Source organism: Mesoplodon bidens (assembly GCF_964165515.1).
Source record: "Mesoplodon bidens genome assembly, chromosome: 9".
Classification (NCBI taxonomy): Eukaryota; Metazoa; Chordata; class Mammalia; order Artiodactyla; family Ziphiidae; genus Mesoplodon; species Mesoplodon bidens.
The window spans coordinates 73,013,709-73,038,168 of record NC_138166.1 but is presented as its reverse complement, the minus strand read 5'-3'; the positions used below and the strand labels follow the sequence as shown (position 1 = coordinate 73,038,168).

The 24,460-nt window shown below is 32.9% G+C and overlaps 1 protein-coding gene across 2 annotated transcripts in view; it reads left to right on the top strand.

The window, feature by feature from the left end:
• The window catches only part of TFEC (transcription factor EC), a 663,356-nt gene extending 659,502 nt beyond the window's left edge, over window positions 1–3,854 (top strand). For both annotated transcript variants that reach the window (XM_081243616.1, XM_081243615.1), the window contains 2 exons: window positions 2,049–2,196; window positions 3,080–3,854. In XM_081243616.1, the coding sequence (XP_081099742.1) occupies window positions 2,049–2,196; window positions 3,080–3,460 (529 nt within the window). In that variant the 3' untranslated portion in view covers window positions 3,461–3,854. The remainder of the gene's footprint in view (window positions 1–2,048; window positions 2,197–3,079) is intronic.
• The last annotated feature ends 20,606 nt before the right edge of the window (window positions 3,855–24,460 follow it).

The following is a 24,460-nucleotide window of genomic DNA, read 5'->3' as shown; positions in this document are numbered from 1 at the left end:
TAGGTGGTCACAAAGCACTGAGCTGATCTCCCTGTGCTATGTGGCTGCTTCCCACTAGCTATCAGTTTTACATTTGGTAGTGTATATATGTCCATGCCACTCTCTCACTTCGTCCCGGCTTACCCTTCCCCCTCCCCGTGTCCTCAAGTCCATTCTCTATGTCTGCGTCTTTATTCCCGTCCTGCCCGAGGTTCTTCAGAACAATTTTTTTTTTTTTTAGATTCCATATATATGTGTTAGCATACGGTATTTGTTTTTCTTTTTCTGACTGACTTCATTCTGTATGAGAAAACCATATTTCAAGAAGAGTCATGTACCACAATGTTCATTGCAGCTCTATTTACAATAGCCAGGACATGGAAGCAACCTAAGTGTCCATCGACAGATGAATGGATAAAGAAGATGTGGCACATATATACAATGGAATATTACTCAACCATAAAAAGAAATGAAATTGAGTCATTTGTAATGAAGTGGATGGATCTACCACAACTTTGAAGGTTTATTCTAGACCTAAATAAACAGTACCTTAAACTTCAAAGTTGACTAGGGTTATTGTTTTCATCCTATTCCTTCTGTCCTTCAAGTTTTTCTTCCCATGAGAAGAAATAAAACAAAATTAGGGCCTTTAGACTCCTGTTGCTGCTTAGAGTTTTAACTCAGGAGTTCACTACACTTTTCAGTGACAGATAACTTCTTGGTTTAATGACAAAAGTAGCCTCTTTTCCCCCTACCCTTCCCACCACTAGATAATTCACTGTGCTTGGAAAGATATCAACAGCTGTATGGCCCCAGAGAACTGACAAAGCATTTTCAAGCTTGAGACAGACCTGGCAATGGTTTGGTGCTTTTCAGTAGAAGATGGCTTATTTCAGCATTCTCACCTAATAAGCATTTTCACCTGTGGTAGAATAATGTATCTTCCTTTAATTTGTTACAGCTAATGGAATTGTCATCTAACCTGAACTTCCAGTGAGGCACATGCCAGTCAGGTTTTTCATAAACTACATTTTCCCACTTCTGAACACTTAATACATACATATTAAGTTCCATGAATTTCATGTAGATCACGTAAACCAAAAATACATGCAGTGTAGTGTCTTTTCCCTACAAGTTTACTTTCTGTTGTATTAAAAGAAATCTCATGATTCTAAATGGAAAATTCATCCAGATTTTTCAAGAGCTCTGATTAACTTTTAGCAATCAGTTTGGCCCTATTCTCCATACATATTATGAATTGTCAGACAGTATTAAATTTATTGATGTATGTTTTTAGATATTAAACTCAGTAGCCTGTTCTGTAATTCCAAATTTACCATCTCTCCTGTCTAAAAATAAGTTTTAATAAAATATTTTTTCTATGCTACAGTCTGAAGATTATTGGCAATGTTCAACTGTATTTACTTATTGTACACTTACTTAAAAATAGATATCCAGCTTTAAAAAAATGTTGATGCTTTTTGTGCAGAAAAATTTGCCTAATGATTCCAGAAAGTTTTGCTCTATTGCATAAAGTGATGTTGCCAAACTCCGATTTGTTTCACAATTACTCAGGATCACCATTCAGGAGGGACTTTATTTTTCTTTTCCTAGAAGCATAAAAGCAACCTTATAGAAAGTAGGTTAAAAGATTGATACATTTGAAATGATCTTAAAAAATTTAGGCTTAAGTCCTCAGTAATGTACATTTCCTCGTTCATTAATGCAGAAATACCACACATAGATTTTAATCTTGGAGTTAATAATAAAAGCAATTTTCACTAAAAATATAAAAACTGTAATGGTAGAATCATGATATTGCATTTAGCTCTCCCACAAAAAGTCACTTTATTACTTTCTTTTGACACTTATTTTCATTCTGGGATTAATTTTACTATATAAGGGCTTCTTAACTATTCTATTAAAATTTCTATTCAGAAGCAATAATATCTAAGAGTGAATAATAGTCATGTAAATCATTATTTCATATTAATGTGAAAGATTTTGTAAGTTCTTATGAATTCTGCTGACATGCACAATTGTGAAAAGGTTATCTCTCCTTTCTACAGTGATATGCGCTGGAACAAAGGAACCATTCTAAAAGCATCAGTGGAGTACATCAAGTGGCTACAAAAAGAACAACAGAGAGCTCGAGAATTAGAACACAGACAGAAGAAATTAGAGCAGGCTAACAGGCGCCTTCTACTCCGGATTCAGGTTTTTATAAGAACGTTGCCATGAACCATGTAGCTTACATATGACTTCTCCATCGTCAGTTTTATTCATTGGTCTCATTTATTTTTTTCTCATTAACAATTATTTTTTCTTCCCAAGGATAATTTTATTGCCTTTTAGAAGTTCATGAATTAGATTGATTCAATTAGGTTTTGATTAGAAATCTAGGATCAAGTTGGCTTTAAAAATATATAATGAATGACAATAACTAATTGCAAAAATGCAGAAAATAGAACCAATTTTATAAACACACAAATATTATCCCAGTCAAAAAATAATAATAAGCAGAACCTTTGTTTCTCTGGATAATATTGGACATTAAATTCTCCTCTCCCCCTTTTATTTCTATAGTAACATTGCTGTGGATTTCATTGCCTTAAGGCATATTATGCCAGTTTATATTGTCACTCCTCATCTGTTCATGTGACACAAAATCTCAGAATATAGGTTTTCATAAGCCTCAAGGTTTTTTCTTTAATATGTGAGCAAGCTTACTGCCAGGTAAAACACTCCTGTTTCCATGAAATGGACCTATAGAGAGAAATTAATCAGGAAGAATGACTGGAAGATTTCCACTATCTCCAAATAGTTGTACTGTAGCCTGAGCCACTATGGGACCATTATATGTCATGTATTCCTTTAACGAACAATCTGAGTATTTTTTAAAAATCTGAGTATTTTCATCAGGGTTATTTTTCAGGCATTAGAAATATACCACACTCTGTTATTTGCAAAGAATATTTATAATATGTATTAGTCTTCATTTTGAGTGCTTGTTAATACTTTAAATCTATTTGTGGCTTACTCTATAGAGTTGAGTTTACTTTCAAAGTCATTATTTAATTATTCTTGTTTGAAATTGCAGGAACTAGAAATACAGGCTCGTGCTCATGGTCTGCCAACTCTGGCTTCACTTGGCACAGTTGATTTAGGTGCTCACATCACGAAACAACAGGCCCATCTTGAGCAGAATTCAGTAGACTATTGCCAACAATTGATTCTGTCTCAGGGGAAAAGCCCTGAGCTCTGTGATCAAGCTATGGCCTTCTCTGATCCTTTGTCACACTTCACAGATTTATCATTTAGTGCGGCTTTGAAAGAGGAACAAAGATTGGATGACATGCTACTGGATGACACAATATCTCCATTTGGAACAGATCCTCTGCTGTCTGCCACTTCCCCTGCAGTTTCCAAAGAGAGCAGTAGGAGAAGTAGCTTTAGCTCAGATGATGGTGATGAGTTATAAGAAATAAACAAGCTCAATTCATCAACTGGGAATCAATTCTATGCTGGTGCTATGCAATGAAGTTCTGTGTTTCATATATTGCTTTGGCTCAATTTTTCTGAAAGGAATATATTGTTCATGAAAAACTGATTGGCTAGAAACAACAGAATTCACAGGAAGAAGAAGCACATTGTCGAAGAATTATTAAGAGCAAAAAAGATTTTTTTCTCTTTGACTACTGAGTCCAAATCTACTTAAATTTTGTTTTCCTGGAAAGAGGCACAACATAAGAAATAGCTCTCTACTGATATTTTAAAAGTAGTGAGTTGGTGGTGTACTATTGGAACTAACAGACTGCAAAGAATAAACCTTCTGAAATATACATTTTCTTAATTCTGTCTCCTTCCTATTCAGCTCTGACAATGTTAATTTTCAAGAATCAAGATCGACAGATCTGGTTGTTCATTGCCTTTTTTCCACTGTCTGGGGAATAGTTGTCTAAAGTTCAAGCCTTATAGGGGAACTAATTAAAAAATAGATTATCTACCACTTATAATTGAAAAGTGAATCTACAATAAACATTAGAATTTTCCACAATAAAATACAGAAAATTTATAAAAACTTAGGATTCTAAAATTAGACTCTAATTCCCTTGGTCAGTTCAATCACATAACTCTAAAAGCATCTTTGCATATTTATGGAGATATGCTCAGTTCAGAAAAAGAACACATTGAATACTGTCCTCAAGAATACTGGCTAGAATTGTTATCGCTTCACACAAGCATACCCACTGCCCCCGCAAACAGGTACACAATGCACGTAATACATGTTCTTTTTTCCCCCTTCATTCTTCTGATTTTCTAATCAGCATCTGAAATTACACTCCAAATCCTTTTTACTTTATCAAGAAGAGACACTGGATAATCAGTTTCAGCAAATAAAATATCGAAAGTTCCCCTACTAGGACAATTTGTTGATTTGTTAAATAAAACTTATCACTGTTTCCAAAATTGGATTTCAATTAATTAGTTGATACAGTTTTGCTCCAAGTTGATGAAATACTGAAAACTGGATTGCTAACTGACAAAATAATTAGTAAAACAGAAAATCTTTCTTATTACATTCAGCTCTGAGCAGAGGATAAAGTTCTATTCCTGTGAGTATTTAGAGTACCCTAAGATCTCTGTTAGCCTTGTTAGCATTTATTATTTATATCTATGGTGCTTCACTCAAATTTTTCTCTCTTGAGCTTCTTCAAAGCATTGGGAATTGACTTACCAAGGATGTTACTCTGTGCTAGACCTGCATGAATGATCATCTGATCAATGAGTATTTATGTAGGGATACTCAAAACTGCAGTAAGTTCTGTGAAAATATAGAACAGATGAGCAAGATATGGTCTTACTCCTCAGGGAGTTAAAATGACTGCATGAGAAACCACAACAAAAGATAGAAGACATTTAAAATTAAAGCCTACATGGTGCAGCATAAGCTGCAAATACAGGAGGTCAGAAAAACTAAAAATGAAGATTGGAGAATCACAAAAATGTGTGTGAATAGCAGAATTTAACTTCTTTTAAAAAGCATACATTTGGTGGAGGGGAGGCTATACAGGTGAATAATATCAACCAAATGATAAAAGCGAGAATAAGTTGGGGAAGTGTCTTCATGATACATTCATTAGAAAGATCTGACCACCCTAGAAGACGCCTGTTCAGAGTCCTGAAAAATACTGGCAACAAGTTATGAAAGCCCTTGAAAACCAAGATGAAATGATGTAGCAATTTTTTTACTAAGAGGAAGAATCCTAAAAATTAAAATGCTACTGTATATTACTAATGTGATTGACATGTAATCTTTCATGAATATTAACTTTGGGATAAACTTTTGAAAGGGTGCTTCAGGTATTACATGAAAAATACGTCATCACAAAATTTGAGATTTTAATGCTAATGAAAGTGGAAAATATTAAATCTTTATGGTATGTTTATTATCTCAGGCTTAGCTTACAGCATTAGCTCAGAGTTTGGAGAATTAAAATAATTTTCATTTTTTGACATGAAAAAACTCTTAATTTATAGGAATAATTGTCAAAGCCAGATAGATAAATTCATCTGAAGTAGATCACATGAAAGAGAGCCATAAGATACATTTCCTCAAGAATTTTCAAGAGAACATTATATACTTTATGACAAAATTCCACTTTATTATCCGAGTTGATAAGTTAGCATTACAAATCATAGAGAAGGAATATATCTTGAGGTCAATGGAAAACACATCGTTCTAGATAGAGTCTAATTTCTGTTCTCATTTTATACATTATTCTAATTTCTTCATATTCTGAGAAAACTTACACTGAGGATTTCTTTACTCTGTCATCATTTTCCATTCTGCTAAAATACTACTACTCAGCCTTGAAAGCCATTTCTCATAATCTTAGCTAGTGAATGGCTTGACACAAGATGGTAGAGTCTGGATGAAGGAGATCTGGAAAGGGTAATAATATTTGCCACTACTTACAGATTATAATAACTATCAGGGGATTGTAAAACAGGTAATGGATTTTTAAAGACAGAGTGAAGAGTAGTGTTGTGTCACAGTCAACTGAAGTAGATTAAAAAATTAATTTTAGTCAGTAGTTCTTAACTTTTTAAGGCCTTGAGAATCTATTGAAAGTTATAGACTTTCTCCCTGGAAAAATACAGAATATATATATATAGCCCCAAATTTGTACGTGTTAAGAGGTGTGAGGGATCTCCTGAATATCTCCTTGGATCCCAGATGAAGAATTCCCACATCAGGTCTGTTACTCAATTGATAGCATTGTAGTTGTGTATCTATCAAGAGCTACGTGTACAGTTAATGTCATATGTAATGATGGAGGAGGGAGCGCTAGTTATCTGAATATCATTATCCCAGTCCCAGAAATGATAAGGTTTCATAGGTAAGTGGAAGTGTACCAAACAGTAAACTATTCACTAAAGAAATTGTTCACTTATAAAGTAGCCCCTTTCTAACATCCCCTGTTATATATATACCTCTGTTATATGCTTATACATTTATGGGTCAGTTTCTCTATGATACATAGATGTTGTAACTATCTGACAATAACATTTTAAAGTTACATAGATATATATAACTTTATATATATATAATTATATATATATATATATATATATATATATATATAAAAGTAGAAATAATGTAAATTCACAGGCAAATTATTTGAATAAGAATGAAGAGTGATCCTCGGGAAAACTGATGCCTACAATATGTTTGCAGAAATGAGACTTACAACAGTAAAAGAGGCATATTGTTTACCAAATCATTTTGTCACAGAAAATATCAGCTACCACTGAACTATTAATACACAATTAACCGAGCCTTGTTCATTCAAATAATTATTACATAATTTCTATAATAATAAAAACTTTGTTAAAAATTAAAACAATTTAAAAGTTATTTTTAGTTATCTTTTCAAGATAAGGTCCCATGCAATCTTTTTTCTCTAAAATATTGGCTTCCTTTTCGGGGACTCACACTAAACAACCTTTCCAACTCCCAGTTGTCTTAAAATAACAAGGGCCTCTACGAGTAGATGTAGCTTTTCATATTTTTTTCTTCTTAGTGTCCTTTCTTATTGAATTTTCCGCATAACTGGAGAATATATATACAGATCATATTTTCTCAGTTTACAGATGTGAAGTCAGTGACTATAGCTTTCTAGATGTGGGTACAAAAGCTCTAAATAATAAATAGCCAGATGAGCTGGGGACATTGAGAAATAGCCTTTCTCCTCCTTTCTTAACTCATTCTTTTCCACTCATATGACTATAAATAAAATATTTAATAGCTCTTACTTTAAAAAAATAGACACAACGAGTTTCTTGATTGGTGTGCTCATTTACCTTCATTGTCAGGGGAGAAGTTAGATTACACAAGGTAAAAAAGAATTTATTTTTTTCTTTGTTTTGATAGATTGAGCCATGCTTGAATTTTCTTATACTTCAAAGTATCATGAAAATATTTTTTGCTGCTCTGGTATCGTTGAATTTTTATATTTAAATAAATGGCATAACTAAATGTTCCAATGTTTTTACAATATCTCTAGGCTGATATTTATCGACCTTATAATATCTAAGATGTAGATGAAAACTGGAATCAATTAATCTTTTGCTATGTTATCAACACTAGATCAACCATCTGGGTTTCTTGAAAATACCTGAAGGATTGAATTTTGCTTCAGTATTGATAATGGCACAGCCTATATCTGCTACATGGAATTACATCCTTTGCCCTTCTGGTGCCCTGCTTGTTGATAAATACAAGATGTCGATTTGAGTTAGTGTAAGTTACATATACAGAGATTTCATTTCATTTACTTAATAAATACTTAACACATTTAGAGTGTTGCTGATCTAATGCATCTTATGACCTTTCTGTAATCATTATTCATTGTATACACCAATATCTTATCATTTGTATGATTTCTAATTTGTAAACAAAGTATTCAAAATGATAAAAATAGTTTTCTTAAAATTTTTCTGTGCTACATTTGTTTTCTGTGAGAGTCATAGAGAATTTTAGTATATAGGAGATCATCAGAAAATAATTATTTTGATTAAAAAAACCTCCCACTGGATTCAATCAGTTTAATGATGAAATACTGCTATCTGCTGCTTTATACATAAAAGGGAACTTTTTAATCTTTTTCTTGTAAAAGGATCTGTGTATGTATTTCTACATATCCAAATGATTTCTATTGTGTTTTCTACTGCTGAAATCTTCAGTAATATATCTTTTTTCCTACATTTATCCAACATGCTTCAAGAATAAAGTTATAAAGACTTTTATGTTTCCAATTCTACCTCTCCTATTCCTGCACTACCATTTTATTTCAAAAGTTCTGTATTTTCAACTTTGCTTTTGCCACAGAAATAAATTTTATTTGTACATCGTTTAAAGCTGGTGATTATATATAACAAACAAAATAGAAAATATGCAAAATATGCTGAAAGAATTATATGCAATCAGGAAGTTACATATTATATTATTCTTTACTACATGGCTACTGAAGTTTAAAAGCTAACTAAATTCAAGGATCTCATCTAAAAGCACTGCAGTTGCTTATGGCATACAAGGCTACAATTAATTCAGCTATTTAATCTTAATAATAACAACGTAGTTAAAAATCTTTGACTTTAATAGCATTTTATATATATGAATAGCTGAAGTAATAGTCCTATAATTTTAATCTAACATTGGTTAGATCAAGAAAACATTGTTTAATAAGACTGTAGAATTTATATAAGTATAATAAGACTGTAGAATTTATAACTATTGGTATTTTTCATTTTTAATAACAAAGTAATGTCTTATTTTCTAAGAAAATAGAGAGCACTGGTGTTCTCTAACACATAAATGAATGCTTATACACATACTTTTAAAAAATGTACCAAAATTTTCTTTGCATATGTATAAAATGAAAGCATAGAATCATTAAATGCTTTAATATACTTTTTGTTCTGCCTTTGTATATAGATTGCACTGGAAAATATAGAATGTGGGTTAATCATCTGAAAGGATACTTAACAGCCATGAGACTTCACAACTGACAACTGCTTACTTCATAGTCCATGCTGAAAACAGTAATCCAGTATTTCCTTATTAATGAAAGTAATTGTTACATTTTAAAATATAGTCTCCTGCCATCTGCTTCTTAAGCTGTTATGATTTTGATTTATGGAAAATGTTCATCAAAATGTTGCAAAATTGCTAACAGGCATACTTGTAGCAATGAAATCACTAAGAAACTCTGCAAAATCTTTTAATATACTAGATAGTCCCCAGACAATCTAGGATAAACAGAATACTGTATTTTAATATGTAAAACATTTTAAAGCTGCTAATTGGCATTGACTAGACCTATCCCTTGATAATGAAATTAATAAGAATTTCAGTTAAATGTTAAGACTTTCTAATATTTAATACCATGTTTGTGAATTTTTTTCTACACACCTGCCTCAGAAATAATAAAAAGGATGGCTCTGAGTTGACTATAAAAAGATGCTATTCTGTGTTCAAATATAGGTTCACTGATTTTTTTAAAATGTTATATCAGATAAATTTTTTTCTTAATGCATTATCAATGCCAAAAATACTGATCAATACAATAATTTCTGTGTAGAAAGGAATAACCACTCTAATAAGGTAAAGGTAAGTCAGGATGATTTTCTGACACTATATAGACTGAAAAGAGGATGACTGAATGGGTTCTATACTTGATTGTTTATTGTATGTGTATGTACATATGTGGTGTATTTGGGTACAGATACATGTCTGCCTATGTGGGAGCTTATAAAAAAGTCTTCTAATCTCTTGATACTAGGAAAGACTCCACATATATGAATATGCTATTCTTATGTTATTTTTTTTATTGGAACCTACATGTAGGCAACATTTGAAGCTATCCGCAAATCCCTTCTGCTAGAAACACACACACACACACACACACACATCCCTTACTCTGAGTTGAGTCAAAAAGATGGAAAAAATGAAGAAAGTTGTAACAAGTTTTAATGTTTTTGTTAAGTGATATTTGCAGCTATAAACCTTTTAAATATATTACAAACATTGATTTTATTGACCACCAAAAGGAATATTGAAACCCACCTAAAAAATTGTTATTATTATTATCGCCTGCAGAGTTCTAGCTGTGGGGTGGTTAAGTGGTAAAATACAATAAGGTTTATGGGTTAAGGACAGGATACCCATCATGTTAAATAAATATCAGTTTCATTAGTTGGCAACCATAAGACAAGAGTACAGCATTCTAGATGGTGATGATTTTGATAGGACTGACCACAATGTGGTTAAGTATATAATTCATGTAATAAGAAAAAGGTGCCTGTGGCCTATTGTTCCTGGCATGGATTAAAATTTACATTTTGCTTCTCCTTGTGTCAAAACATCTGGTGCCTGCAAATGCTAACATTTTGTTAAAAAGTTTCACAAGCCAAGAAAAGTAGATTGGAAACATTGCATGTGAATCATTCAAGCATTATAATAGAATAAGAGCTATGTTCAGAAAAAATTAAATTGCTGCGAACAATACCGTAGTCAAGATTATAATTTATTTGCTTACACAAGTGAAAGGTGATGCTGTGTGTTTCTGTGGAGAAAAATAGTGTTTGAGTTATATGGTTGTCTCTTCAAAAATACTTATTTCATATAATTACATAGAACAAGTAGGTTTCTAAGTCCTTCAAGACTTTAAAATCACTCTAACTATGTTAGAAGCAGTATGTAGTTGTCTAAAACCCATTGTAATATTCCTAAGGACAGGAAGAGGGGATCCCCGAGACTTTATTCTGACATTAAATTTCTATTTATTCATTGGTAAATATAAAAAGTATTTTTCAGATATAGATGAATTACCTTTTCTTTAAAAAAATTTTTTTTATTGAATAGATGAGTCACCTTTTCTACCTAGGTCCTCAAATCAATAAAGATAGTTCTTCCCACTTCCATCCTAGTCTGGCCTTCTGTTCTTTAATCTAAGACCACTTTAAGATTTTCCAACGTTGAGGGTTTTTTTTCTCACTACCCTGATCAACGGTTATCATTGTCATGGTCCTTGATGGCTATAGCAGCTAGCTGCTACTTAAAATCTATCTTTGTATTGTTGTTTTTCATAGCCATGCATATATTACCTTCTTCAGTAGATGGATGAGCATTGGAAGCAAAAATTAGCTTTCTCTATATCTCACATTATTTAACACAGTGTCTTGCTTAACATGCTATTTTATTAATAAATGATTAAGTGATTGTTAATTATAGGTGAGGGAAGTGTGCAAGTGTAAGATTCTTCAGATAATGAAATGGTGATCACTCAAGGCTGTGACCATTCATTGAAATGAATCTCTTCCAGTCTCTCTTTGTCAGTTCTTTCAATTGCAGTGAGATAAGCATTTGTGTCTTCTTTTGGTTTATCTAAAAGGTGAGGTCAGAAGTGAAAATAATATCTAAATGCTGCAACAATGGATATAGAGAAATCTTCTACTCTAGAATTCAACCTTTAATTCATTCACTGTTTCTTTAATAAGCATCCCCCAAAGAACAGTGGTTGTTGATGAGGGGAATATAAAAGATGATATTTCAGTAAAGTGTAGTATGTGCTATGCTGGCAAGATTAAGTGTGCTAGGGAAGCACAGATCAGGGCATCTGGACCAATCTCAGGGAAACTGAGACCTAAAGGCAATGTGAGGGCTAGCCTGGTTCAAAAGACGAGGTGAGAAAGAGAAGGGGAAGGGTTCCTTAAATAGAGGCAATCAGTCAGATTACTATGACTAATTCAGGAGGCTCGTGAGTGCTTTTGGTATAGGGAATGTAACTCTTTGGGGTCAGAAAATTTAGACGTTTTTGGAGTAATTAGCCTTAAAATCTTCTCAATTCTTTATCACATAAGACCCAAGTTATTCTGGTACTAGGTCAGAGGACCTTTGTGTCCCTTCTCCTAGGCCCAGAGTAAGAAAGCACTTTGTGTGTGTGTGTGTGTGTGTGTGTGTGTGTGTGTGTGTGAGGAGAAGGTGGAGGAAGAAGTATACTGAGATGGTGAACCGAGACATACTCTTCTCAAATAGCTTCCCAGACAGGGGATCTTTTTCTTATTAGTATTAATCAAGGAGATGGAGACTGCTCATAGTAGACTTGATATTCAAATCTATGAGTATGAGTGAGGTCTCAGAAAAAGGGAAAAGAGAAAAAGAAGGATGGAGGGGCTAAGAGTAAAATAGAGTAAAGAGGAGGAAGAAAGAAGAGGGAAGGCAAAAGAAGGGGAAAGGGGGAGTGGAAGACAAGGAGGACAATGATGAAGAAGAGGAGGAGATGAAGATGTATCATTTCAATGAAAAATAGCCTGTTTTCTTTTAAATTACTCATAAAAGGAAAGGAAGAAGGTTGAGTCTTTGAATGACCTTTTGCTTTTCAATTTTTATTCTCCACTCTAGATCTTATTGCTTTCAGCAACTCTTTTGAGTAACACCAATCACTTTAGGTATTTTTCCAGAGAGATCACATTCATTTAGTAGACAAGAAAATGTGAAGGTTCTTAGGGACTTTCAGATCAGATGCGGAGACAGCATGTAATATCTGAGATATCTGTAATAATTTGAGAGCCCCACAGTGTTTGTAGTCAGACAAAGTTGGTTCAAGTCCCTGCACTACAATTTAAGGTCTGTGTGACCTCGATGATTCACTTAATCTCTCTGTGCATCAATGTGTAAATTGGCAACATATTAAGTTGTTAGTGAGGATTAAAAGAGAGAAATTGCATAAAGAATTTAGCACAATCCCCTGCATATGTTTAGTTAGCACCCAGTAAATAATAGCTATGGCAACTATTGTCAACTATTTGCTCTTCCCTAACAAATTTTTATTTATTTAATTTTTAGGTAAGCTATTTGGTGGCATGCTATTATCATAGTTTCAGTTAACATATTCAGCCATGTCTTTCTGTCTATCTAGCCATCTATCCATCCATCAAAAAACTTGATTATTACAGAAAGAATTTGAAGTGCATAGAATTTTTATAATTTTCAAGGAGCTTCCCTATACAATAGTTCATTTATACATCATAAATATTCAAAATCTCAGCATCAAAATGATGAATGACTGGCCTTAGATCACATAACCCAGATCACAGCTTCTCACTCTAAACTATTTGCACTTTTCACCACAAAAATGGTGTTTGTGCTTTGTTGGACATTATTACAGATACAGAGACATTGTAGTAAATAAGACCAAGATGCTGCCTTCATTTAACTTAGGTTTAAATAGGGAATATAGGCAATTAACAAATTAAAAAATAGAAAACAGTAAAATTTAGTAAAAAATATATAATACTCTGAAGTACTATTAGTCCTATGAAGAAAATAAAGGATGATAATATTATAGACTGTGATGAGAATAGAGATATATGCTTTGAACACGTAATCAGGGAGAGTACCATAGGTTAGGTGACATTTGAAGAAAGATCACAAAGCTATGAGTGTACAAGTTGCACAAAGGACCAGGCCAGGTAGAAGAGAGAGCAAATGTGAAAAGGGCTCACTGTGGAAACAACTTGGCCTGCCTGAGGAATAGAAAGGCCAATGTGCTTTATTGTAGAGAAAGAGGAAGAATATATTAGGAAATGTGGGTATAGAGACAGAGTCTTCTAGTTCTGCAGGTATCAACTCCATAGCTTCCTGCTACAGCATAATCTTCCAAATGGATCTCATAATAATAGGACAGTCTGGATTTGCTTGTGGGCTAAAATTATGGCCATACGTGTCTGGTAATATTAAGCTGTTTATTCCCCAATCTTACCATGACTAGATTATTACCTGTTAGGATATAAGCAAGTTATTTATTACAACTTCTCCTTTACAGTACTAATTAAAGTAGTGTGGTTAGCACACTGGTGTCTAGGATATTTCTTGTCAGTCATTTGTAGTGCTGAATGTGTTTCTCTGCCAAATACCTTGCAGATAGAGATGACTCATGAGTATTAGAAGGCATTTACTGCAAATATGTCAAAAGTCTACTCTAAAACATTTGAATGTTGGCAAAAGCATTCAGGGCCTTCTTCAACAGTATGGAAATGACATAGATCATCATTCATTCCAGCCCTTCCCCCTTGGGAAGAAGCTGTGTCACTTTGGCAGAACAGATTCCACCCCGAGTTTCGAGTATGTGTTCTTGCAGTAGGGGTTGGTTCAGGTAACTCAGGCCTACAACAATCAGCTCATGGCTTTTCCTTGGCAACGTAATTGGTAGTAAACGGTAGTAAAGTTCAGGAAGTTCAAAACTCATTTAATCACTTCAAAAAGTGATTTGCTTGCTGTCTCTCCATGTTTGTGAACAGAGCAGTATGTGGGACCAGTTAATACTGGTGGCCATCCCATCATATGGAGGAAAGTCAGCCCAAGAAAAAAGCTGATATATGTGGGGACGAAGGAGTTTTGAGAATTCCAGAGAAACATGGCAGGAACACCAACTGACTCCCACCTAAAGCCTACACTGTCACATGTCTTTTTAAGTTCTGTGGTTTAAAAAAATTCTTCTTTAATATTTCAGCCAGTTTGGGTGGGAAATTCTGTTACTGGCAAATGAAAACATAGTAATAGATACACCAGGACTAAGGGGCCATTGCCTGATCTTCTAACAGACTTGGCCTTGTGTGTGAGACATGATCACTTGCAGAGCAACAGGCGCGACTCCCATGTGTTGATGTTTAATTTGGGAACAGGGGATTGAGAGATTCTCCATCTGAGCTCTTTGCAAGCATCATAAAGTAGTTCTCATACTGAAACCCCCGTTTCCGTGTCTTAGGGACATATGTCCAATATGATAAGTCCCTCTAAGCTTGAGATGTGTGCATGAGGAAATTTAGGATGTCAGAGAAACACTTCTTTTTCCTTTTCAAATGCAGCAAAACTTGGTCACAATTCTTTTTTGCATCCACCCCCCTCCTTACTGTTCCTAGATTATTTCTCCTATTGGTGAAAATAATTTATATCATTTAAAAAGTTGTTCTCTTGATATTCACAGAATGCAAGTAATTCTGAACACAAAATGGGCAGGATCACTGTGAAACTGTAGCTTCACCCATTCACTCATTTATCTATTTATCAAACATCTCTTGATTTCCTGCCAGGTGTCCTATGTTTTACATTCTATCAGTGGTTAACAGTGATAATGTTTCCTTAGTTCCCATCCTTAATGAACTCATTGGTGGAGGAGATGAACCAATATACCCACGATTACACACAGGATCACATAGGAGGACCCAGTAACCCAGACTTACAGGGGTCAGGAGAGGATTCCTGAAGGAAGTGGCTTATTCCCTGAGTGTATGGTGAATGCCGCTATTCCAGGTCATGGTAAGCAGATTTCTTATAATTTTTAGTAAATTATTTCTTTCATTTTTTTAAGTAAACTAGTATTTATGATTTTTAAAAGAAAGAGTTAATAGCTAAATAGCCCAAATATATAAAATAATATGAAAATATGGTATATAAAAAGATAAATATGAAATTGTATATAATAATTCAAACTTCTAAAATGTATACAACTGATTTATTAGTAAAAATGAATACAAGAAAATTTAGATGTGAACGCTCATATTCCCACTATGTAAAAAAAGATTTCTACTGCTATTTTATCTGTTATATGTGTATATGTGTTTGTGCATGTGTGTGAATATGTGATTCAGTGTACATAACATGTATAAGATTTGTTTTTGCAAAAATAAGATCATATTACATTTTACTTTTTTCACTTATTGTGTTAGGGATATCTTTTTTGTCATGGAATAATCTACATTGTTATAATGGCTTCATAAGTGTGTCTCCTAGTATACATGTAGAACTTTTCCTCTAGGGTACATACCTAGACAATTAATAGCTGGAATATGGGGTAATATCCTTCAAAGTAGGAGTATTATTTTGTATCCCTAGTTGAAGCATTTGATCATTCTCTATGGCCACAACTCAGCAATGCTTAGTTTTGTCTTCTGTTTTACTTTTATCAACTTAATGGGATAAAATGTTACTATTTTGCCTTATTTTACATCTCACTGACTAGGACTAAATTTTTAAAATATTTTTGGCCATTTGGGTTTCTTTTGTGAGTATTCTCTTTCTATCCTTTGCCTCCTTTGGCTGTTTTATTGTTTGTTGTCTGAAACTATTTTTAATTGATTATAAGGATTTTAAATATATTCTGGGTGGCAATTCTTTGTTGGTTGTACCTTTGTAGGTATGTTTTGCTAGTCTGTGGCTTTTTTTTTTTTAACTTTGTTGGTGATATGTCTTTTTTTTTTTGGTACGCGGGCCTCTCACCGTTGTGGCCTCTCCCATTGCGGAGCACAGGCTCCGGACGCGCAGGCTCAGTGACCATGGCTCACGGGTCCAGCCGCTCCACGGCATGTGGGATATTCCCGGACCAGGGCACGAACCCATGTTCCCTGCATCAGCAGGTGTACTCTCAACCACTGCGCCACCAGGGAAGTCCCGGTGATATGTCTTTTTAAGAAGAAATTTTAATCTCCAATGTAGTCAAATTTTTCAATCATTCTTTCTGAGATGTATTTCTTATATCTTATTTAGGAAATTTTTTGCACTCTTGTTGATTGAAGATATTCCATATAATACCTTTTGATAGTTAAAAATTTTTATTTTACACATATGAATCAAAATCTTCTGGAGTTTATTCTTGTATATATTGTAAGGCAGCAATCAAATTTTCTTTTATTCCAACTTATTTCAATATCATTTGTTCAGTAATCTCTCCTTTCTAAAATGATTGTATTGTACTATGTCATGGTATATACTTGGGCAATTTTCTGTGTTCTCTTATCCTTTTTGTTTTTCTGTTAAATATAATTTTGCCAGTATCACACTGCTTTTCTGCTGCAGTTTTATAATAAGCCTTAATAATAGGAGAATAGGTTCCTAGTTCTTTCCTTCAAAACTGTCTTTTTGTCTTCATGTGAGTATGAAAAATAGTTGTCTATTTTTGCAAATCATGTACATATTTTTATTAAAATTACATTTAATTTAAAGATTAACTGAGAGAAATTTACACCTTTAATGTGTCAAGCCTTTCCCTCTATGACAAGTTTCATGTAGCTAACAGTGTTTTGTAATTTTTTTCTAAGATCTTCCACATTTTTTATTAGGTTTATACCTCTATTTTAAAAGTTTTTCTTCCATCAAGATGCAAATTTTTTTACATTAAAATTTTTCTATGCTTACATTTGGGGTAGAGGAAAGCTATAGATTTTTGTCTTTCTAGGAACTTGTCCATTTCATCTGAGTTTTCTAATTTGTTAGCACACAGTTATTCACAGTATTTCTTTATAATCAATTTTATTTTTGTAAGATTAGTAGTGAACTCTCTTTTATTCCTGATTTTAGTAATTTGAGTCTTTTACTCAAATTTCCTTTTTTTCTTGGTCAGTCTAAGCCAGTGATCCTTGTATGTTGACATTTAATCAAAAGAATCATGCTGGGTTTTTGTTGTTGTTGTTAGTTATAATAATACATTTGTAGATGCTCTTGAATTTTCTATGTTGACAGTCTCTGAAATTTTTTTTCTTCCTTTGTAATGCTTATATCTTTTAGGTCTTTTATAAGTATCAGTTTATTGACTTATATCAACAGTAGAGTGTTAAATTAACAAAGATTCGGGCTTCTTGACTTTAGCAGTGTCAATAAAAATCACCCTTTCAAGAAAAAAGTATTCAAAATTGGAAAAATGTAAAAGAGAATACTGGATCCTTTTCCAGTGCTTGTAATTTTGATTGACTTTTTAATTACTAAATGATTTTACAACTCTGAAGGGGTAGATCTGAATCGGCAGAAAATTGATTGTGATGTGAATTATTCTTGTATTAGAGAAAAGCAAATGATCCTTGTCCATAGCAGTGCAAAGGAATTTTGTCTGGTAGTCATGCAATTGATTTTAATACAAGTTTATTTTATATTTATATGAAGGCTATGTTTTAACTTTTTAAAACTATGCTTTGGCAATGAAAACATTTATACATTTTTTTAACAATAAACATGAAACTTGCTGTAAATTTTTAGTAAATTGTTTTTATCGGTCTAGGGAGGTTCAGTCTGTTCATATATGTGGCGGAGGAGGGGTATTTGTCTCTTTTTTTATTTTAGTTTACCTTAGTTTTTTTCTGTCTTTTTATTTTACGCATATGGATATCCAATTTTCAATTACCATTTGTCGAAAAAATTACTCTTCTTCCATTGAATTGTCTTTGTACCTTTGTTGAAAATCAATTGTCCATGTATTTGTAGGTGTATTTCTGGACTATCTATTCTGTTCTATTGACCTCTTTGACTAATTTATGTCAATACCACACTGTCTGGATTACTGTACCTTTATAACTTGTCTTGAAAGCACATAGTGTAGGTTTAAGAACTTTTTTCTTCTTTTTCAAGATCCTTTACTTTTCCATATGAATTTTAGAATCAGCTTGTCAATTTTGCAAATAGACAGCTGAATTTTTGATTGGGATTATTTTGAAACTATAAATCAATTTTGGAAGAAATAGCTTCTTAACAAAATGGAGACTTCTGACCCTTGAATTTTGTAGAGTCCATCAGATTTTCTACATGTTGTCTGTGAATAAAGACAGTTTTACTTATCCTTTCTCAATGTGGATTTGTTTTATTGTTTTTTCTTGCCTGACTCTTTCACTGGCTAAACCCACAGTAGAAATTGAACAATAGTGGTGAGAGCATAACTCCTTATATGTTTCTGATCTTTTGGGTAGAAAATATTCATTGTTTCACCATTAAATATGTTTGGTGTATGTGTTTCATCAATGCCCTTTGTCATATTGTGGAAGTTTCCTTCTGTATTAGTTATCTTTTGCTACATAAATAATTGCACCAAAATTTAATGGTTTAAAACAATATTTATTATCCCACAGTTTCTGTGGGTCAGGAATCCAGACATAACTTAGCTGTATCCTTTGATTCTGAGCCTCTGCAAGGCTGCAGTCATTTCAATGTTCATCTGGGAAAGAGCCACTTCCTGGCTCACTCACATGGATGTTTGTTCTGAAATGTAGTTGAGTTACTTGGAGAAAAGTTTGATCCCTTTGAGTCTTACTTTATGACTTTTTGGGAGTCTGGAGCAATGCTCAATCTAGGGCTAAATATTCCCCATTGAGGCAAGACCTTCCTAAGTACTGTATGCAAACCCTATAAAGAAATTTTTTCAATTTGTTTCAGAAAGCAAAGAGTGATATAAAGAAATTAAAGTTCAGACTCAAAGAGTCATCAGTAAATATCTCAGGCTTTTATTTGAGAAAGTTTATGCCCCAGGAGTCAGGATGCCTAAGATGCCTCTTAGTCAGCCCTAAGAGTAATGGATCTGCCTTTGGAGTAATAGCAAAGCTGAATCATACTCATTTTAACAAAGCCTAAAAACAAGTCTTGATAGCTGTAATTCACCTCCAATAATGTAACATTTTGCCAAAAGAAAAATTTACACTCTACAGAGGAAAATAACATAATACAGAGTTTTTCTACTATAACTTTTACAACTTTTGGAATATAATTTGCTATCACTAGACCTGTGAAGAAGGAAAATGTTACTGATAAACAAGAATTTTTTTTAAGTCAATAGGAGCAAATCCAGGGATGATCCTGATATTGGATTTAGCAGAAGATGACTTCAAAAATAACTTTTCAAATATTTTTACTTCTGCAAAAAATTTTATTTTGGATTTAGAAACTAATTAAAAAACCTTTGTTTCTCTTTCTACTTCTGTGATAACAATTCTAACATTCTCATAGGTAAATGAATGGCCTTGTAAAAGTAGGAACGAGATCAGTGTAAGAAAATAAAAAGGAGAAACATCATAAATAAAGTTTAATAATGCATTATCCTTGTTGAAATTGCAAATTAAAAAATAAATAAAATACAATGTTATGCCTATCAAATTGAGAAAGATGAAAATAATTATTAAGATGACACTCTATTACTACTTGAAGGGTTTAAATTGTATATACTCAGCAACATGGTATTATATATCGGAAACCTTAAAGTCTTTAACATTTTTGACACTAATTTCATTTCTCAAAATATATCACAAGAAGAAAATGTTAATTGCAGGCAATGATTTATATGTAAGTTTGTTTATTCTAACCTTATTAACAATAGCAAAATGTGAGGAGCACACAAATTTCCTATAAAGTTGAATGATTAATTAATTGTTCATCCTTATTAAGAAAAAGTAAGATCTGTCATTTAAAATATTCATTTAATTATTTAAAATAAATAATATAAATGTATATGACATACATATATACACATGCATATATGTATATAATCATATGTATACAGTACATTCTCAATTATTTAAATAAAATTATATACATGAAACAACTAGAAAAATGTATAGCAACATTAATATTGATCACTTTTAGCTGCAAGACTATAATTCAAAGTTATTATTTTCTTTTATACATGCTTCTGTATCTCCTTCCAATAGTGATAGGATAGAGTGTCTTATCCTCTCTTTCACACACTCAGAAATTCCCACTTTCTTGCCCTTGTGCCCTAAGCTCCTCCAGAATGGGCATCCCTCTTATCTCTGCATACTAGTTAATCTTCATGAATCAGTTCAAATTTTGTCTCCTCCAAGAAGCTTTCCATAGGACTTCTGGCTGGAAGTCATTTTTACCATGTCTAAACTGTCATAGCACATTATCTCTACCTTCTTTATGGCGTTTTCACTTCCCACCTTGGATTATAACTATTTATGTATATTTTATGATTCAATGTATAATAGAATTTAAGTTCATTGAGAAAAAGGATCTTTTAAAACTTTTTTTGTGTATTACATAGCATCTAGCTTAGTGCATAGCATGTGTGTTTAAAAAATCTGTTGAATGAATAAATTTATGAAACTATAGATAATAATTAAAATCAAAAATTCAATAATCCAGAATTTACTTTGTAAAAATTTGTGTTCATATTTCAGAATATTGGCTATTTAAGCTCTTTCTTAGACAACAATTTACTCTCTTAATGACAAACATATATATGATGATTTTCACTTATTAGTTATTGATGTGGGTATTCTATATAAATTAAAGTACTAAATCTTCTATATGAAGAAATTTAGGCATGGAGAAGTTAAGTAACTTGATCAAAGTCACACAGCTAGTAAGAATTGTAACCCAGGTAGTCTTATTTTTGAAATCTTCCTCTTAGACATATTACAGTGTTATAAGTTTTTCTTGCATCTTCTGAAATGTTGTATGCCTCTGCAAATCAGTGGCTATGAAAAATTTTTCTTCTGAGTGGAATTAAGCTTTGGGGATGAATTACATATATATACATATTTATATTTATTTATATTTATATGTGTGTGTATATATGAGGGTATGTATAAATATATATATATTTTTTTCATGATGAATGGAATTCAATGCCCAAACAATTCAGATTAAGTGCTAACACTGGCTTGCCACAATATCAACTGCCCATTCGATTTGCCTTCATGTTTAATCTTTGGATTAATTAACTCTAGAGTTATTACCAGAAAGTGTCTTGAAAATGCTCTCCATATAGTAATCGATGCCTTTGCAAATAAATGCAGATAGTTTATTAGACAGTTAATTATTATCCTTCTCCTGCAGGCATAAAACTAGAACAAATTTGTTTCTGTGGAAAGGGAAATATGGCAGCAACACACAAAAATGATATGACATGGCTCTGACAGGTGACAATCCAGAAGAATAGTTCTGGAGTGCCCTATCTGACTCTTGGGAAACTAAAGGTAAGCTTGGGGTTGATGGACATTGCTGTTTAACGCCTGAGAGAGAAAAGTAGTAGATGCTCAAGTCTTAACTTATTTTAGAATATTCCTGGGAGATTGACTTCATTTGGGGTAATTAATCTGAAGAGCCAACCTAGAATATTCTGAAATTACTTGTGATATCCCGCTATATGTTATCTTAGTTTCTTTGAGAAAAAAATTAAAATAACAGATGGAAGAATTGTTTGGCTACAGTCCAGGCCATCTGGCTTAGTCGCATACACACATCCACTAGGACAGTTTACTCAAAACAGAAAAATATAACTAAACGAGCTAGAAGACTGGAATTCCTCTTCAGCATCAAAGATATGCCCAGAATAGTTGAAGAACTACCATTGTCATTTTATCTTCCCAGAAAAGAAACTTGGAAATACATTATTTCAGAGTTTCAAAATGGCTATATGTCAACAAAAACCAGTCCGTTCAGTGGAAAATTAATTCCATCATAATTGTAATTTTCTTATAGAGAGCACTAACAGGGTGGTTGATATTTTACACTCTTCAACTAGTTTTTAGAACATCATACTATCATAGTCACAGTGGTGTTATGTCTTTTTGTGTACTAAGAAAACTTATTAAATTTGCTGGTAACACATATGCAGATAGTCTTTTGTACTTCTAGCAATTACGTTATGTATGACTGGTCAGAATATGTTCTAACTATTATGGTTTACTCTCAGAGCACACAAATACTTTCTCCAGAATGACAGATATTCTACAACCCTGGATTTCTTATTTTATCCAAAAACACATCTTCTTGCATAAAAGAAGCCTGTAAATACCAAGAAAAAGGACATGCCCATATATGTGTTTTGTAAAAATTTATCCCCAATTACAAATAATAATAACTGCATGTGGTACATAATTCTAATGATATAATCCAGTCTTAGTGTTTTACTGCCATTCATAAACTGCTTCAGCAGAACTCCCTGTGATTTACAGCATCAATAGAACCCTTTAAATTACATCCTATATTATGTTGTAGGGCATGTATTGCCCTATGGTCTCACATGCAATGTCAGAGACAGAGGGAACAGGAAATGAAGAATTGTGATTTCACTGTAAATCAAAAGCTAAATGTTGTTTATGAGCACTGGGGTTTTAGCTCATGGTATCATTTCACTTTTTTTTTTCCCCTTATAGCAGCTAACCTGATGGGACAAACTTAATCCAATCAATAATTATTTACCCTTTAACATCTTTGGTATCAATAAGCAAAAGGCAAGTACTAAACATATAATTATTTCCCTAAAATTAGTCTGTTATTTTAAAAATTGGCTGGATTTTTACTGTAAGAATAAAAGAAATATTGAAAGATGTGTATACTTAATCCAAATGTCATGTATATATCGTGGGCACTCTATAAACATTTGTTGACTTTTCCCTTAGTTTTAAAAATAAAATTTCCAAATTAAACCAATTTATTAATTTGTATTTAACTGAGAATATAAAACAATGAAGGTTGCACTTGAGAAGCCATCTATAGTCACCAATGAATTTGTTATTTTATAATTTTGATTAAATGTTTTAATAACATTTAATAACATTTTCGACGTCACAGACACCCAAACACAAAAGTTGGATTCAGAGGAGACACTCAGTTTGTTTCATGGCCAAGTATTTGAAGTGTTCACATCAACTTCAGTGATTTATTTTAAGACTTAAGAAGACAACTACGATTTTTCAAAGCATTTTAGGACAGCTTGACCTTGATTTTTCACAGAATAAATGTGTCATTTGACTTCAGATTTCCTCACAAAGTCTGAGCCTAGTAATAAGTAGTTATAAATGAGGGCAATAATAATTTGTGATTCAAATGCAAGCATCTCATCTGAGCAAAACCATTGGTCTTGTAACCATTACTTAGCGCTGGTGAACACATAGGGAGGTATGCTGCTTCCTAATGAATATTATCTTCTCTCTTCCAGTTGTGATTTGATGTCTTCAAATCCTGTGCATACCATAAGCAGCAACTCTGTGAAATTTCCATGAACAAAAGATATGTATACAGATAGAAAGAGTGGTTTAAAAAAATAGATCCTCAAGCCCATTTGGATTCAGTTAGTCTCTAAAGAGGCTGGTTAAGAAATCAAAGAAGTAGATGGGGTTCTTTCTATATTCTATGATTCTAATATTTACCCGCAGGCATATATGAAATAATTCTTAAATAACTGTGGCTACTTAAAATTTACAGAATTGAACCTATGCAAGGAGTGGTTGATCTTAAACTGACACAAACCAGATAGTCTCTTAATGTTACTCTAAGGAATTTTAAACTGACTCTGTTAAAGCTGAGGTTATTTGCCTTGGGGATGCCTAATGGAAGGGTTATTATAACATTGTCCACAAATAGGGGTCTTGAGAGAGTCAGGCCATAGCACTCCATTGACAGCTAATACACTGGGCCATTGCCATGTCACAGAGACCTCCAAGGTCAAAAGTCATATCTCTCCCTTAATATTTAAATAAAGATACTTGACAAGAGCAGAAAACACCTTATTGTCAGTGATGGCTGCTGCTCAACTTATAAGAACCTTTACAAAGTCATGCTAATTCTCGGCCTTCTTAGAATGCATGGTAGCCTTTCATAAATCCATCTTTTCCAGATGTCCTTGGAAAAGAC